Source organism: Podarcis bocagei (genome assembly GCF_964188305.1).
Source record: "Podarcis bocagei genome assembly, chromosome: 4".
Lineage (NCBI taxonomy): Eukaryota > Metazoa > Chordata > Lepidosauria > Squamata > Lacertidae > Podarcis > Podarcis bocagei.
Window position 1 is genome coordinate 26318603 of NC_138128.1, and position 14410 is coordinate 26333012.

The 14410-nt window shown below is 40.7% G+C and overlaps 2 protein-coding genes across 6 annotated transcripts in view; one reads left to right on the forward strand and one right to left on the reverse strand.

Annotated features, from left to right (window-relative positions):
* Nucleotides 1–8383, forward strand: part of HLTF (helicase like transcription factor) — a 28546-nt gene extending 20163 nt beyond the window's left edge. Inside the window, exons 20-25 of the mRNA XM_081190091.1 lie at nt 799–977; nt 2503–2622; nt 3444–3556; nt 4201–4381; nt 5342–5422; nt 6957–8383. Of these exons, the coding sequence (XP_081046217.1) occupies nt 799–977; nt 2503–2622; nt 3444–3556; nt 4201–4381; nt 5342–5422; nt 6957–7097 (815 nt within the window). The 3' untranslated portion in view covers nt 7098–8383. The remainder of the gene's footprint in view (nt 1–798; nt 978–2502; nt 2623–3443; nt 3557–4200; nt 4382–5341; nt 5423–6956) is intronic.
* A 4440-nt stretch (nt 8384–12823) lies between these two features.
* Nucleotides 12824–14410, reverse strand: part of GYG1 (glycogenin 1) — a 34420-nt gene continuing 32833 nt past the window's right edge. For 3 of the 5 annotated variants that reach the window (XM_081190519.1, XM_081190516.1, XM_081190518.1), the window contains 2 exons: nt 13891–13941; nt 12824–13667 (listed from right to left, as the gene is read on the reverse strand). In XM_081190519.1, coding sequence (XP_081046645.1) covers nt 13482–13667; nt 13891–13941 — 237 coding nt within the window. In that variant the 3' untranslated portion in view covers nt 12824–13481. The remainder of the gene's footprint in view (nt 13668–13890; nt 13942–14410) is intronic. The other 2 variants (XM_081190517.1, XM_081190520.1) reach the window with 1 other exon arrangement.

Here is a 14410-nt window from a genome sequence, read left to right on the forward strand (position 1 = left end):
GGGCACTACACAGGACTTGAACTTGTGGTCTACATAGTGAATCTGCTGAGTAAGCTGTTGGAGAATTTTAGCTTCATGCTTGGCGAGAATAATTTTGTGTATGTAAAAAGATATTTCTGTAAATATCTTATCTGAGACAACTAGAATGTGAAATGTTCAAATGCATAGTCTCAAAACAGATACTTGGAAAATGACGTTTGTTATCTCATGGGGAAAAGATAATTCTTTTTAAATGCTAGTAAATATCACTGTAGTGGTAGCTCTTCCCCTTAAATACTGATAACTAATAAGCATTTGAGTACAGTGGATAAGTATATTGTTCCAATATGAATTGCGATATGGTATCTATTATCTAAAAGCAAACTTAGGGGTTGACAGAAGTGGAACCAAAATGTTGCTATTGTGAAATAAAAGGGGCACTGACATCCTTGGGGGATAATAAAAGTTCCAAAACATTCCAATCCTTTAGGGACATCTTCCACGAAAAAACCTAAATGCCACCAGTCCAGCCCAGTGAGGACTAACTATGGTCACCACCCACAGAATGTTGAGAATCAACTGGAAAATAAAAAAGGGAAAATCAGGAGGCTGGGAGAGAGAGATGAAATAACCTGCTAGTTAGGGGAATGGCTATCTGGAACCTTCAACAGGATAAATCCTACTAGAAGATGAAATACACTGCAACATTTTGTTGTAGATCCTGCTGAAATAGATGCACTTTTGTGGTTATCGTGCACTGTGATACTTTAACCGTGTAACATTGCTCTTTTAAATTTTTTTGTGTATGTGTTTGGACAGCTAATGGTACCCCTGAAGAATTGCGTAAGAAATTAATAGAAAAAATGAAGTTCGTGCTCAGCTCTGGATCAGATGAAGAATGTGCCATTTGCTTAGAGTCCCTGAACTTTCCTGTGATAACACACTGTGCCCATGTGTTCTGTAAACCATGTATCTGTGAAGTCATCCAGAGAGAGAAGGTTAGTTATTACCTTTACGAAACTGTAGTGAAGGCAGTTTATATCAGTGGCCAGTAGGGCTACTGTTTTGAGAAAACTGGTTAATACTCCTTATATTTTATTTTAATTTATTGCCATCGAAACTAATCTACTGGCTTTTCTACATTCTACTGCATGTATTCCTCTTGATTCTGACCTTTTGATTGTATTGACCTGCACGGTTTTTTTGTGTTTTTTTTTGCATGTGTTTATGATGGCTTCACATTAGACTGAAATGGTACATTGGACAACTTTAACTTGTTTAATTTCAAGGTTTTGCTCAACACCATTTTGTCATAATTTCATTGCTGTTGCATGTTTTTTGGTGAGAGGAGGGAAAATGCATAATTATGCTAATAATGGTTAACAGGTCCTACGTGGCATTCTTAATTCTTTCATAGGGGTGTATTGCCACCCACATCATGTCAAACCAAATAGCAGATCAAAATTGGTAAATATCACTCCTGTGCAAGACCTCGTTATTTTTTTTTTTTAAGAAACCCAAATGCACATTGCTTCCCATCTCCATTTTGTCTGTAGTGAGACGTAACTATGGGCTGGTAATATTTGCTGTTACGCACTTCTGGCAAATTATTTTGTTTTGAAAAGCTATGAATGCCCGGAGCAGGAAAAGGCAGTGGAGGTTGGGGACGAGTGATTGCAGAGAGGGACACAGCCCAGGTACATTCCATCAAGTTCCACCCATTGGGGTGGAGGCAAGCAGTGGGCAAGCAAAGAATATTCATGACGGAAGAAAAACAATGTGTGGAAACTTAACGCGCTAAGCCGACACATACTCAGCCTGATCTGAATAACCCGTCTGCTGTATAAAGCCGCTGTCAAACCAACCTTCATCTAAATAGGACTCTAGCCCACAGCAATACAATTAATGGTGCCAGTAAGCCAAACTGTATCTAGGAAAAAAGGGAAGGGGACTCCGATGTCAATTGTACTGTACACAGTATGGCAGTATTGTTTAATTTGTTCATGGTAGAATGTTACCTCCAAAGAGACCTGATTAATTCTTTTTTATTTTTTTATTCAAAATTAAAACAAAACATAATATCCAGAAACATATCATCCTTACTTTTCCCACATTTTTCCTCCCTCCCCCCACCCTCCCACACAAAACCTACCCACCCCCACCCCCGACTTCCCTCAGTTCCATTCTTTGATTTCTCTAAGAATGCTGATTTCTGCATGTTACAAAGTTGTATAGATCCTCAAACTATTTAGCTGATTATTATCAATAAAAAGTTTGTGAATGTTTATTCAAAGCCAGCCAAGGAGTCCAGTTCACTTTGTTGCGTCTTCAAATACTTTGTAAAGGGTTAGGGTTCTTTAATTCTTTGTAGTAGTCACTTTGTATATTGCTTTATGTGAAACCTTACCCTCTTCAAAAAACCGCTGAACTACTAACCGAAGCATAATACAAAAGCTAGCCTTTAAACATGCAGATCACAACGGTGTATTTCTCAGAACTATAAACTTGTGTTGTCTTTTTCAGACAAATGCCAAATGTCCTCTTTGCAGGAAAGAGGTTGGATTAGAAAATTTACTAGAATGTCCTTCAGAGGAACTGGATAGTGAAAAAAAGCCTGGCCAAGAATGGGTATCTAGTTCAAAGGTAAATGTCATTGTCTTTATTCTGTGGTATGCAAAATATGTTCTTAATTTGTTTTGCATTTTTGCACCAAAATATTACACTTTAGATATTTACCACACTGGCTAGATTTTGATACATGGATTGTGCTTAGTAACAGGAAAGGGCATGAGTTAACCACTCTTTATGTTCAGTTTTCTTGGTCCTACTTCTTCCTTCTTCCTTACTGATTTTTGGTCTTTTTCCTCTGTGCCCTCATTAAGGATTTAAGCAATTCATCTAGACTTTTGCAAGAACTCTGCTTTCTCCATATTATTTTCTATTACCTTGTCCTTGGCTTTAGCCATCTTCGCTGCTTTATGCCACTGAAAGCAGTGGGAGGTGAGGCCATAAGTGGAAAGAATTGTTACCTATGGAAAATACATGGCTTGCACATTTGTGAATTCCTGATATCTTCCTACATTTAATTCCATTTATCAATGTGACTTAGGTTGCTACTTCCTAAAATTCATACATTACTTTCATGTATGTGCTAACAGTTCCTGTTGCTTTCCAAAACTGAGATTCTAGGTCTCCTAAGTAATGACATTTTATATAGGAAATTATGTTTTCTTCCCAATTCTTGTAACCTGTGATATTAGTTCCAGATTCACCGATTTTATTTCATTTCTGTTAGGCCAATTATTTTTGGTATGTGGTGGTAAGAAATGAGAGAAACAATTGGTCAGTCTAGCACACAGGACTCTGAGAACATGCATGCTTTCCTTTGTAACAATAAAACTAACCTCAGGAAAATGAAGAGATTCGTTGTTAGTAAAACTGAAAATAACTACTTTGTGTTTCAGGTCAATGCATTGATGCATGCCTTGATAAAACTAAGGAAGCAAAATCCTGCTGTTAAGAGTTTAATAGTTTCTCAGTTCACAAAGTTCCTGACTCTAATAGAGATTCCACTAAAGTAAGTAGAAATATGTGCTTGCTAAGTTTCTTCAACAAAGAACTGAAAAATGTAAATACTTGCTATCTAATCTGCTGTGCTGCGTGCATTCCTGCCCCTCCAAAAAACAGACAAACAAAAAAAAAAAAAACAAAAAAAACCAAAAATTTCTCATGAAAAAAATCAAAACTTCATATCAAAGTAGGGTTTTTCATTTTAGGGGGTGTGAAACTTAGTTTTTGCAAATTTCTTCAGTGAGGCATCTTAAAAAGATGTTTTTGGGTGTGAATAAATCAAATCTGCTATTATTTTTATGGCTGGACAACATTTAGCTTGATAAGTGTACATTTGATGAAGAAGCACATAAGCTGCTTTTGGAAAACCAAAGAATTTTAAATTTTACCTTCTGAAAGTGTCAGATAATAATTATAATTAATAATATAACTGCAAGTACTTGGCAATCATTTTTAATGATTTCTATGCAATTTTACACACGTTTTACTTAGCAGCAAAATACTAACCAAAATATCTTTTGATAACCGAAGTCAAGTTATAACTTTTTAGCACCCTTCATTTTAGGAATTTGGAAGTTGAAAAATTCAGCATGCCACAATATGAGGTCAGAACTCTCAAATTGACTAACTGTTGTACTTCTTCTGATTCAGGGAATCTGGGTTTGCTTTTGCTCGTTTGGATGGGTCTATGACACGGAAACAAAGAGTACAGGCAATTCAGCAGTTCCAAAGTAATGCAGAAGGGTCCCCAACTATAATGCTTTTATCTCTAAAAGCTGGTGGTGTTGGTTTGAATCTCACAGCAGCTTCACAAGTATTTTTAATGGATCCAGTAAGTATAAACAAGTCAATCAGTGTGATATTTACTGGCTCTGCAACACATCCTAGAAATAAAAGAAGGAATGAGAAACTCATTTTTAGCAGCTAGATAATGGCAAAAGAAAGTGATAATGGTGCTGTTAACTGCAGCAAAAAACACAGGTCTTCCCCCATCAGGTTAGCTGTGGTAGAAAACCTGTAATAAAGTTACTGATTTCAAATGTGCATAAGTTAACTTGAAAAGCTAAGGGAGCGATCCTAACCTCTGGCTGGCAGAGGTGTGGTTTGATGCGCGTGCATTTTCAGGAGTAGAAGTTGTGGAGCGGGGAGGAAAAAAGTCCCTTTGCTGTCCCAGCTCCAAAGTTGGTTCAGCGGAAAGGCCCAAATTGGGCCTCTTTTAACATGATGACAGCAGGTTTGTACAGCCTCTCCTCTCAGGGATTTCTGCTGGTTACTGCTGTCGGAAATGCTATCTACCTGGCATTTGGGATATGTATGTTGAGGTGCTCCTTGCTGGTGGAGGCTGAGCAGGGGGACATAATCGTTCCATCCATACCCCTTCAAGATCAGGAGTTTGTGTGCCTGCTATCATCCTTATAAGAAAAAGTGAAATTGTATCAGTTCATTCCTCCCCCAGTTATCTTTAAAGGCTTTATGGAAATGAATGTGCTCTCCTGGAGAGCCTTTGTATTCTAGCTTAACTATAATCAGAAATCCGTTTTTCAAGAATACTCTTTAGTCCAGGCAGCTTGATGGGATAGGCAGTTTGTCACCAAGAAATGGGCTGGTGGACTTGATGTGTCATGTATATAACTAATAGAAAATGGAATATGTTATTCTCAAGTCTTCCAACGCCATACTAGTAAAACACTAAAGTCCCACGGTGCTATAGTGATCATAGCTTAGAAATCTGAAATGTGAAAGGACATTACTTTTGGCAAGGCTTAGCATGACTACTGAATATCTCTGATAGGCTTGGAATCCTGCTGCAGAGGACCAGTGCTTTGACAGATGTCACAGACTTGGGCAGAAGCAGGATGTTGTCATCACCAAGGTGAGCTGGCGATTATCTTAAGCACCTGTAGTTATAAGAAGTTGCTTTTAATTCGAGCACGCCTCAACCCAGAGTCTGCAGTTGTGCTTAGGGATGCAGTATAATAAAAGAGGGACTAGCAAGGAATTAAGGGACGTGGGTGGCGTTGTGGGTTAAACCACAGAGCCTAGGACTTGCCGATCAGAAGGTTGGCGGTTCGAATCCCCATGACGGGATGAGCTCCTGTTGCTCGGTCCCTGCTCCTGCCAACCTAGCAGTTCAAAAGCATTTCAGAGTGCAAGTAGATAAATAGGTACCACTCCAGCGGGAAGGTAAACGGCGTTTCCGTCTGCTGCTCTGGTTCGCCAGAAGCGGCTTAAGTCATGCTGGCCACATGACCCGGAAGCTGTCTGCGGACAAACGCCGGCTCCCACAGCCTATAGAACGAGATGAGCGTGCAACCCCAGAGTCGGTCATGACTGGACCTAATGGTCAGGGGTCCCTTTACCTATAGCAAGGAATTAAATTGCATTTTCTGTATTGCAAACATGTGGCCTTTGAAACAACAGTGCGCATAGAGTAGCTAAGGGTGTATGTGAAGAGCGTTAAAAAGATGAACTTTTGCCAGTTAACTATTTGGCACAAAGATGGGAAACAGACTGAATCTTGCTTCCCTCACTGACATGATTTCAGTTTTGTAAAATGGCCTCTGATGTTTGAGTGGGGTCCGCAGATAGTTTTCAGTCTAAGTCGGTATTGTAATGTAAGACAGCTTCCCAACACATAAGGCTCCTTGTTATATGAGCAGTTGCAAATAGAAATGAAGGCACTACTTTCTTCTTGTTGCTGCAAGTTCTAGGACTGTACTTTCCATAAATATTTTTTCCTGAACTCTTAGTTTGCCAAAGTTCATGGAGGACCACTTAACATCATGGTTTTTGTTCTACAAATCAAAGCACATAGAACCATAGAGTTGGAAGGACCTTGAGGATCGTATAGTCCAAACCCCTGCAATGCAGGAAACTTGCCCATCGTGGGGCTTGCACTCACAAACCTGAGATTCAGAGTCTCATGCTCTACCAACTGAGCTATCCTAGCATACATTAATGATATTTAGATAATGGATGTGCATGTGTTTTGTGAGTATGGTTCTGTGAGGCTGAGTGTATCAGTTTTTAAATCACTATGGGGCCAAGTACAAATACTGTTTGACTGTTGTTGGTGAACCAGTGTTTGAGAACCTTTATCCTAGAATGGGGAACCTATGGACCTGCGGCTCTTGTTGGACTCCCAAGTCTCATTAGCGTGGCTAAGGGTGGAAGATGGGATTTGAGAGTTCACATCTGGAGGGCCATAGCCGCCCCCCCCCCGTTCCCCATGCTCTAGTATTTGTCTCCTTGCTATTTTTACTTCTTCACATCATAGTAAATGAATCACACTTTAGGATAGCACGTTTTCAGTAATATATTTAAAGTACCTTTGGAAAAGTAATACGATAGCAGTGAATTTCCATTTTTCTTTTGTTTGACATTTTCTTTAAAAAACCCACATTTAGTTCATTGTGAAGAACTCAGTAGAGGAAAACATGCTGAAAATCCAGGAGAAGAAGAAAGAACTTGCGACTGGAGCCTTTGGAAACAAGAAATCTTCTAGTGAAACAAAAATTAACGAAATCAAGACTTTGATGGATTTATAAGTTGAGATGTTAGGCCCAGCTAAAGACAGTCGACCTGATGTTACTTGTTCAATCAGTGTGTACATAGCTTTAGAATTACTCTGTTAAATCATCATTGGCATAAGATGTGCCATGTAACAAGCAGGCTGATGCAGCTACCATTATTATTATTATTATTATTATTATTATTATTATTATTATTAATTTTATTTTATTTTAGGCTGCATTCCTAAGGCACGTTGGCTCTCAATTTTAGGACAGATGAGAACTTTAATTACTTTCATTTTTCTTTCTATCCACACTTCCCTCCTGGCCACCATTTCCCTGGGAAATAATAAAAAAAGATTTTTGTTAGCTCCTCAGGTGGAGTATTTTTTTTTTCTAGTGTTGGGGGACTGGGTAGGAGCAGGATTCTTTGGATCCAAGCCTCTCCTGCATGTCCCAAATCTCCCAAAATCTTCCCCACTTGGCATCAGAACTGACATTGGTAGGGCCATAGCCACAGAAGTTTCTGCAGCAGTGGTTGTGGGGGGACCAACATCAGATCTCCTTTGCTGAAGTACAGGGGGAGAACCAATGTATCCTATATTGCCTGGGACTGCAGGCATAGGATTTAAGATGGTAACTATCCTGATCACCTGGGCTTCAAAACACCGTTAAAACAGTTCTTTATCACCATGTTCTTTAAATGTACTGGTGCCCTTTTATCAAATTTCATTGAATTGTGTTTAGTGTACAAAGGGCAGATATTACTAATAAAGAATACTATTCTTTAGAGTTAAATGAGCCACCTAGCAGTGTCATATTTTATTTGTGTGTTGGGCAGATTGACAATGACAAACACCAACATGCTTTTGCCTCTGCGGTGAATGCCAGTTAGATAACCTAGTTCATGTACTCCTGTAACTATCTACATCAGTAGAAAAGGATTGTAAAATGAGGATGTGTATGACCAGAATTAAGTTCCTTCTTATTTTTTGCTAGACTATATCCAAACAATCTTAACTCCTAAAAGTAAAATAATTTTTAGTTAATTGCACACTCTTAATTTTACAGTGATATGACTTTAAACGGTCTATAGATTGTTGTCCACTATATACTGAGTTTTCTACTATCTTGTACAGCTAGAATCCGGATTTAGGAAATCATGTTTACTGCAAACAAGTAAACTTTTGTCTGAGTTGATACTCTGCCTCCATTCTCTTGCTGCAAAGTCATTCAAGAAATAGCATTGTTTGAAATAGTAAAACCTCAGTAATTCGGTGGAAGTTTTATTTCTAGGTAAATAAAATTGTGGCTTATGCAGACTCATGCCTGTAATCAATAACATTTTATCATGCTTTTTGTTTATCTACACAGTATGACCTGTAAACAGCAACTGAGGCATAAGCTCCTGACAGATCTTGTAAAAATGCACAAGAATCTAATAAACTTTATATCCATGAGCTTCTCACCCATCGCTTAGTTTATCTGCTAATCAGAAATCAAAATCTCTAGTGCTGATAAACATTCCCCTGCTGTCTCCATTCTATGCTGGTCACTCTTAGCAAGTAGTTAAAACTAGTGGAACAAGGAAGAAAACACATTGAGGTGTGGTGTATTCTGTAACCAGCAAGCCACTCACTTCCTCTCATCATTGTGCCATTTGAGATTTTTCCATCCTTTCATTTTTTCTTAAAGCTTTGTTTGTTTGGCTTCATAAGGATTAGCATGTAGGATATCATTTGATGGATGAGTGCTTTCAGTGCACAAAGGGTAACATGAACTAACTATAATTAAGAGTAAGTAACTTTGCCCTGTTTTCCCTGTAGCGTCTTAACAAGACAGGAACACAATTTTCCCTTGATAGTACATCAGGCAGGTTATCATCACTGGACCACAGCTCCTGTCATCCCTGATCATTGGCCTTACTGGGTGGAGAAGATGGGAGCTTGAGACCAGCATCTCTATAGCTCCCCTGCCCTTGCTGAGATACTATTAAATTATGATGGCAGTTGTTTATTGTGGCAGTCTTCTATGGACACCACAGAAATGGGGAAATTCAACTATGCTAGTGGATATGCACGCATACAGCAAGTAGCCAAAATAATTTAGTGTTGTCATAGTGACATGGCTCATCTCCCCTACTCCTGAATTTACTAAGTGGCCTCAGGTAAGCTGGGAAAACGTTTTGGCCCAATAGACCAGAACTTGTGAATTCTTCACTTTCACAACTTGTATGTGGCGATTGGATGTTACAAATCTGTACGTCTCATTCAATTTGCTCTGTCTAAGCCAGGCATAGGCAACCTCAGCCCTCAAGATGTTTTTTTGGGACTACAATTCCCATCATCCCTGACCACTGGTCCTGTTAGCTAGGGATCGTGGGAGTTGTAGTCCCAAAACATCTGGAGGGCCGAGGTTGCCTATGCCTGGTCCAAGCTTTCATTAAAAAAAGGAAGCATTGCTAAAAGCTAGGAATGAGAAAACTGAAGACTGAACACTATAGTGTGTCACAACAGTAGTTAGGCTGTAGGAGTGGTAGTTAAATATGAAGCAGAATGATTTGGTGTTGGTGGCCTAAGATAAATACCAAATACTTTAATGAATGTAGAGAAGAAACATGGGCTGTCAATAGAGCTTAGTATAGATATACAACAGAGGTCTGGCAGAAACAAGTATCCAATATAAAGGTGACGAGCAGCGGTAAATCTGCACTTGATAGCCCATTTAAGCAACAGGCACAAACAGTTGTTTAGCTGCATGATTTCTAACTACTACTAATACCATAGTTCTCCTGCTTTATTTTTACCATCGGTGATTGCAGGTGTGGCAGAAATAGGCCGCTTCTGAAAGGATTTAATGTAGAAGTAGGAGCTCGGAAGTGCTTTCTAGTTTAAAACTACCACCATCCATTGTGATTTTGCTATTTGTGTTTAAAAAATTGAATTAGCCACCTTCCCGCCTTCTTAATCTATAAAGGATAGCAGTGGTTGTTTACAGTTTTGTGACAAGTTTGCTTGCCCCTGTTTGGACATACATCACTCTCAAACTACTTAAATACAGAAGGTAGCTTCAAAGGCTATTTTTAGCTCCTATTTACTGAATCATTGCTTCTTTTACCAAAGGTGTTTGCATCCCTCTGCTTGGCAGAGTTACCCTGCAGTCTGCTTGCTTAAACACAATAATAATAATAATAATAATAATAATAATAATAATAATAATAATAATAATAATAATTTATTATTTATACCCCGCCCATCTGGCTGGGTTTCCCCAGCCACTCTGGGCGGCTTCCAAAAGAATATTAAAATACTATGATACATCACACATTAAAAGCTTCCCTAAACAGGGCTGCCTTCAGATGTCTTCTAAAAGTCTGGTAGTTATTGTTCTCTTTGACATCTGGTGGGAGGGCGTTCCACAGGGAGGGCGCCACTACCGAGAAGGCCCTCTGCCTGGTTCCCTGTAACTTGGCTTCTCGCAGTGAGGGAACCGCCAGAAGGCCCTCGGTGCTGGACCTCAGTGTCCGGGTAGAACGATGGAGGTGGAGACGCTCCTTCAGGTATACTGGACCAAGGCCGTTTAGGGCTTTAAAGGTCAGCACCAACACTTTGAATTGTGCTCGGAAACGTACTGGGAGCCAATGTAAGTCTTTCAAGACCGGTGTTATATGGTCTCGGCGGCCGTTCCCAGTCACCAGTCTGGCTGCTGCATTCTGGATTAGTTGTAGTTTCCGGGTCACCTTCAAAGGTAGCCCCACGTAGAGCGCATTGCAGTAGTCCAAGCGGGAGATAACCAGAGCATGCACCACTCTGGCGAGGCAGTCCGCGGGCAGATAGGGTCTCAGCCTACGTACCAGATGGAGCTGGTACACAGCTGCCCTGGACACGGATTTAACCTGTGCCTCCATGGACAGCTGTGAGTCCAAAATGACTCCCAGGCTGCGCACCTGGTCCTTCAGGGGCACGGTTACCCCATTCAGGACCAGGGAATCCCCCACACCTGCCCGCCTCCTGTCCCCCAGAAACAGTACTTCTGTCTTGTCAGGATTCAATCTCAATCTGTTTGCCGCCATCCATCCTCCAACCGCCTCCAGACACTCACACAGGACTGTCACCGCCTTCACTGGTTCTGATTTGAAAGAAAGGTAGACTACACACACACTGCCTTTTCTGCAGCCACCTACAACAATCTCTGCTCTTTCAGCTGCGGGCATCATTCGAATAGCCCTACCACACTACCTAGCAGTTCGAAAGCACGTCAAAGTGCAAGTAGATAAATAGGTACTGCTCCAGCGGGAAGGTAAATGGCGTTTCCGTGCGCTGCTCTGGTTCACCAGAAGCGGCTTAGTCATGCTGGCCACATGACCCGGAAGCTGTACGCCGACTCCCTCGGCCAATAAAGCGAGATGAGCGCCGCAACCCCAGAGTCAGCCACGACTGGACCTAATGGTCAGGGGTCCCTTTACCTTTACCACACTACAGCTATGAGGAAATTGCTAAATGCACATGGACCATAATGCAGGGGAAACCAGTTCCAATTTTGTTTTTGTTGAGGAGTCACTCATACCAACCCAAGCAAGGACATTTTTTCCTAACAAAAAGTATTTCTAAACTTAATACATTTGAACTGGTAAGGCAGTTACAGGGGAGTACTGTTCCTGTTTCATTTAAATGCCTGAACGTGTATTTATAGTAGTTATAGTTTTGTCCTGGAGTTCAACAGATTCCTTCCCTGCCTTAAAACAACATGCCTCTTGAATAATGCTACTAGGAGAAAAAGCAAAATTAGAACTCGAGTCCTTAATATGGTGCTTGATGGCTTCTCACTATTGAGAGAGAGCTTCTTCCTACCTCAGGAATGTATGGTATTTCTGAACCTGAACACTTTCAGAATGAGCAAACAGCCTGCTAGTGGGAAGTACTATAAAATAACTTGCACTTTTCTGTATTTGGCAACTCATCTATATTAGAGTAGCTTTCTGGAAACACTATGCACTTTGCAATAATGTACAGGGACATGTTATAACTGGATGAATGTAGTTCAGAGTGCTGCAGCAGGCAAGGGTTGATTTTTATTGAATAGATATGAGTTCTAAAGTCAGCTTTACATATGATCACCCTTCTGAGCCATTCATGTAGTTAAACACTTATTTTTAATTATATAAGGCATTTTAATGGTGCACTAAAATTAACCCAGGCTAACAGCCCACAGAACAGAAACAAATCTGTTTCATTTATATATACATGCTTCATAAAGCCTTGTTTGCACCACTACTCTGTTGACATGGGTGAGGAGTATACTGAGAGAAATATAGTCACTTTCATGAAAAGATGGCTGTTAGACAGGCCCTTCGTTGGCTAGGTGTCCGACAGCATTTGTGTAAGCACTTTGACCACACCTTTATGGCAGCTATTGTTTTCTTAAACCAGAAATTTAGTTCCGTTTTAGATGAACTACAGAAGAGAACCCAATGGAACTCGAAGACACATACATTTCCCATTCTCCTTTGTACCATATGCCACACCTATGATCTTACCATTACTCTTTACCATACTTAAGTGGAACACAGAACCAGTTTTAGCCCAGCAAAAATGTAATGCTGGAACAGCCCCTACAGCAGATGCTTTTCAGTAATATGTGAGCAAATCTCTTTCACAGGCTCTGCTCTGAAAGCTTATGCTGATGTCACAGCCTGCAGATGTTGAGCAGTAGGCTTGAGGGGGCAGTTTTTACTGCCACTTGACAAAAGTTGAGTAGTGCTATAGGTTTTACCATGATTTCTTTTATTGTGCATGTTCAGTGCCATTTTACAGGTTAACAGTTCAAAGGTTTGCTAGTCCCAGAAGTACACAGAACTGAACAAAAGTATCTGCCATGCTATAGGTACTGTGCATAGAAGTCTGGTCAGAAGTCTTCCATAAGGCTGGAATCGACAGAAAAGCAATGTTTTTACACAGATTGCTGCTGCATGTTATTTTGATGTCCTTACTGTAAGGCCCCTTTCACTGTAGCTGCCTTAACCTCTAGTCTTTATTTTTACATAGCAAGCAAAACATGGTGGTTGGGGTTTTTTTTTGGGGGGGGGGTGAAAGGAAGAGTAAAGCACAACAGTCCTATAGGTGTAAGCCTGGAGTATCACGCCAGTCCAGTGTCCTGTTCCCAACAAGTTCTTTTACAGGTTTTGTGCAAGAGGAGAAGATCTGGCTACTGGACACATGATTGGCACAAGGATAAGGATTCATACTTAGAACAACAGCTTTTGCTCAGTTCTTACCTGCGGTACTGCCAACAGCCTTCAGCTGAGCAGTGGGCAAAGCTGCTAGCAAGTTTAATTTGACCCTATCTGACTTTCCTAGTTGCTATAGCTGTGAAACACGTCCTTGTATTGCTGTTGTCTGTAGAGCAGATACAAGTGCGTCTCTACTGGAGGTAGGTGTCAAGTTTTTTCTTGATGTTGTCAAAGCTGTCTGCTCCCATGTAGTCAGCCTGTCCCTGCTCCCATCTCTCTTTGCGCTCTTCTGAGGATATAGCTGGTGGTGACGGCGGCGAGTTTGGCACGGCTGCAGATGAAAGTGACAAGTGGGACACGGCCTCCGCTACCTCTTCCTGAAAAGAGAGAAGAATGAGTGGGAGAGGTACCATTGCATTGTTGTAAGAAGGGGTAAGGCGTAAAGCGACAGAGCAGCGAGTAGGAAAACCAACGAGAGATTCCCATGCAAAGCAGCAAGCACCATTTACACAATGAAGGAGCTGTAAAATAATGAAGGGCATATCCAAGTCAACGAGACAGCAGATGGGTAGTTTAGCAACAGGTGTAAGTTCTTCATACCTCTCTGCAGAAGCCACAAGAGAAAGCCAGTGTATAGACCAAGCCCGATAGCTGCAACAGTTCATTAGAAAGGTGAAATAGGGGAAACAGAAAGCATAGCTAAAGAACAGATCTTTCTGCAACCCAAAGGTACTGCACTTAACTAATGTTTTCTGTATACCAAGCTTAAGTGTTCAAAGCTGCACTGCATGCACGAGAAGCTAAAGCCAAGTAGTTTTGGCTAGCTAAGACAGGGAAAGGCTAGAGTCATGACAGTTCTGGCTTATCATTATCGAGAATCTGTAGGTACACCTTTCTAGTTTTCTTACAATACAAAAATCCAAGATGGCAGGTACAACCCCACCATTAGAGATAAGCAGATCAACTGCCACTTCTGTTTGCATAAGGGAGCTGATAAAAAATTGCAAGCACATCCGCATGAAAATCAATTTTTGACAAGTTTGCATATGTGGTGCTGCCAAGCACTGCAAACAGAACATGAAGTGTCTGGAGGTTTCACGCACAAGTCCTAAGCCGTCTA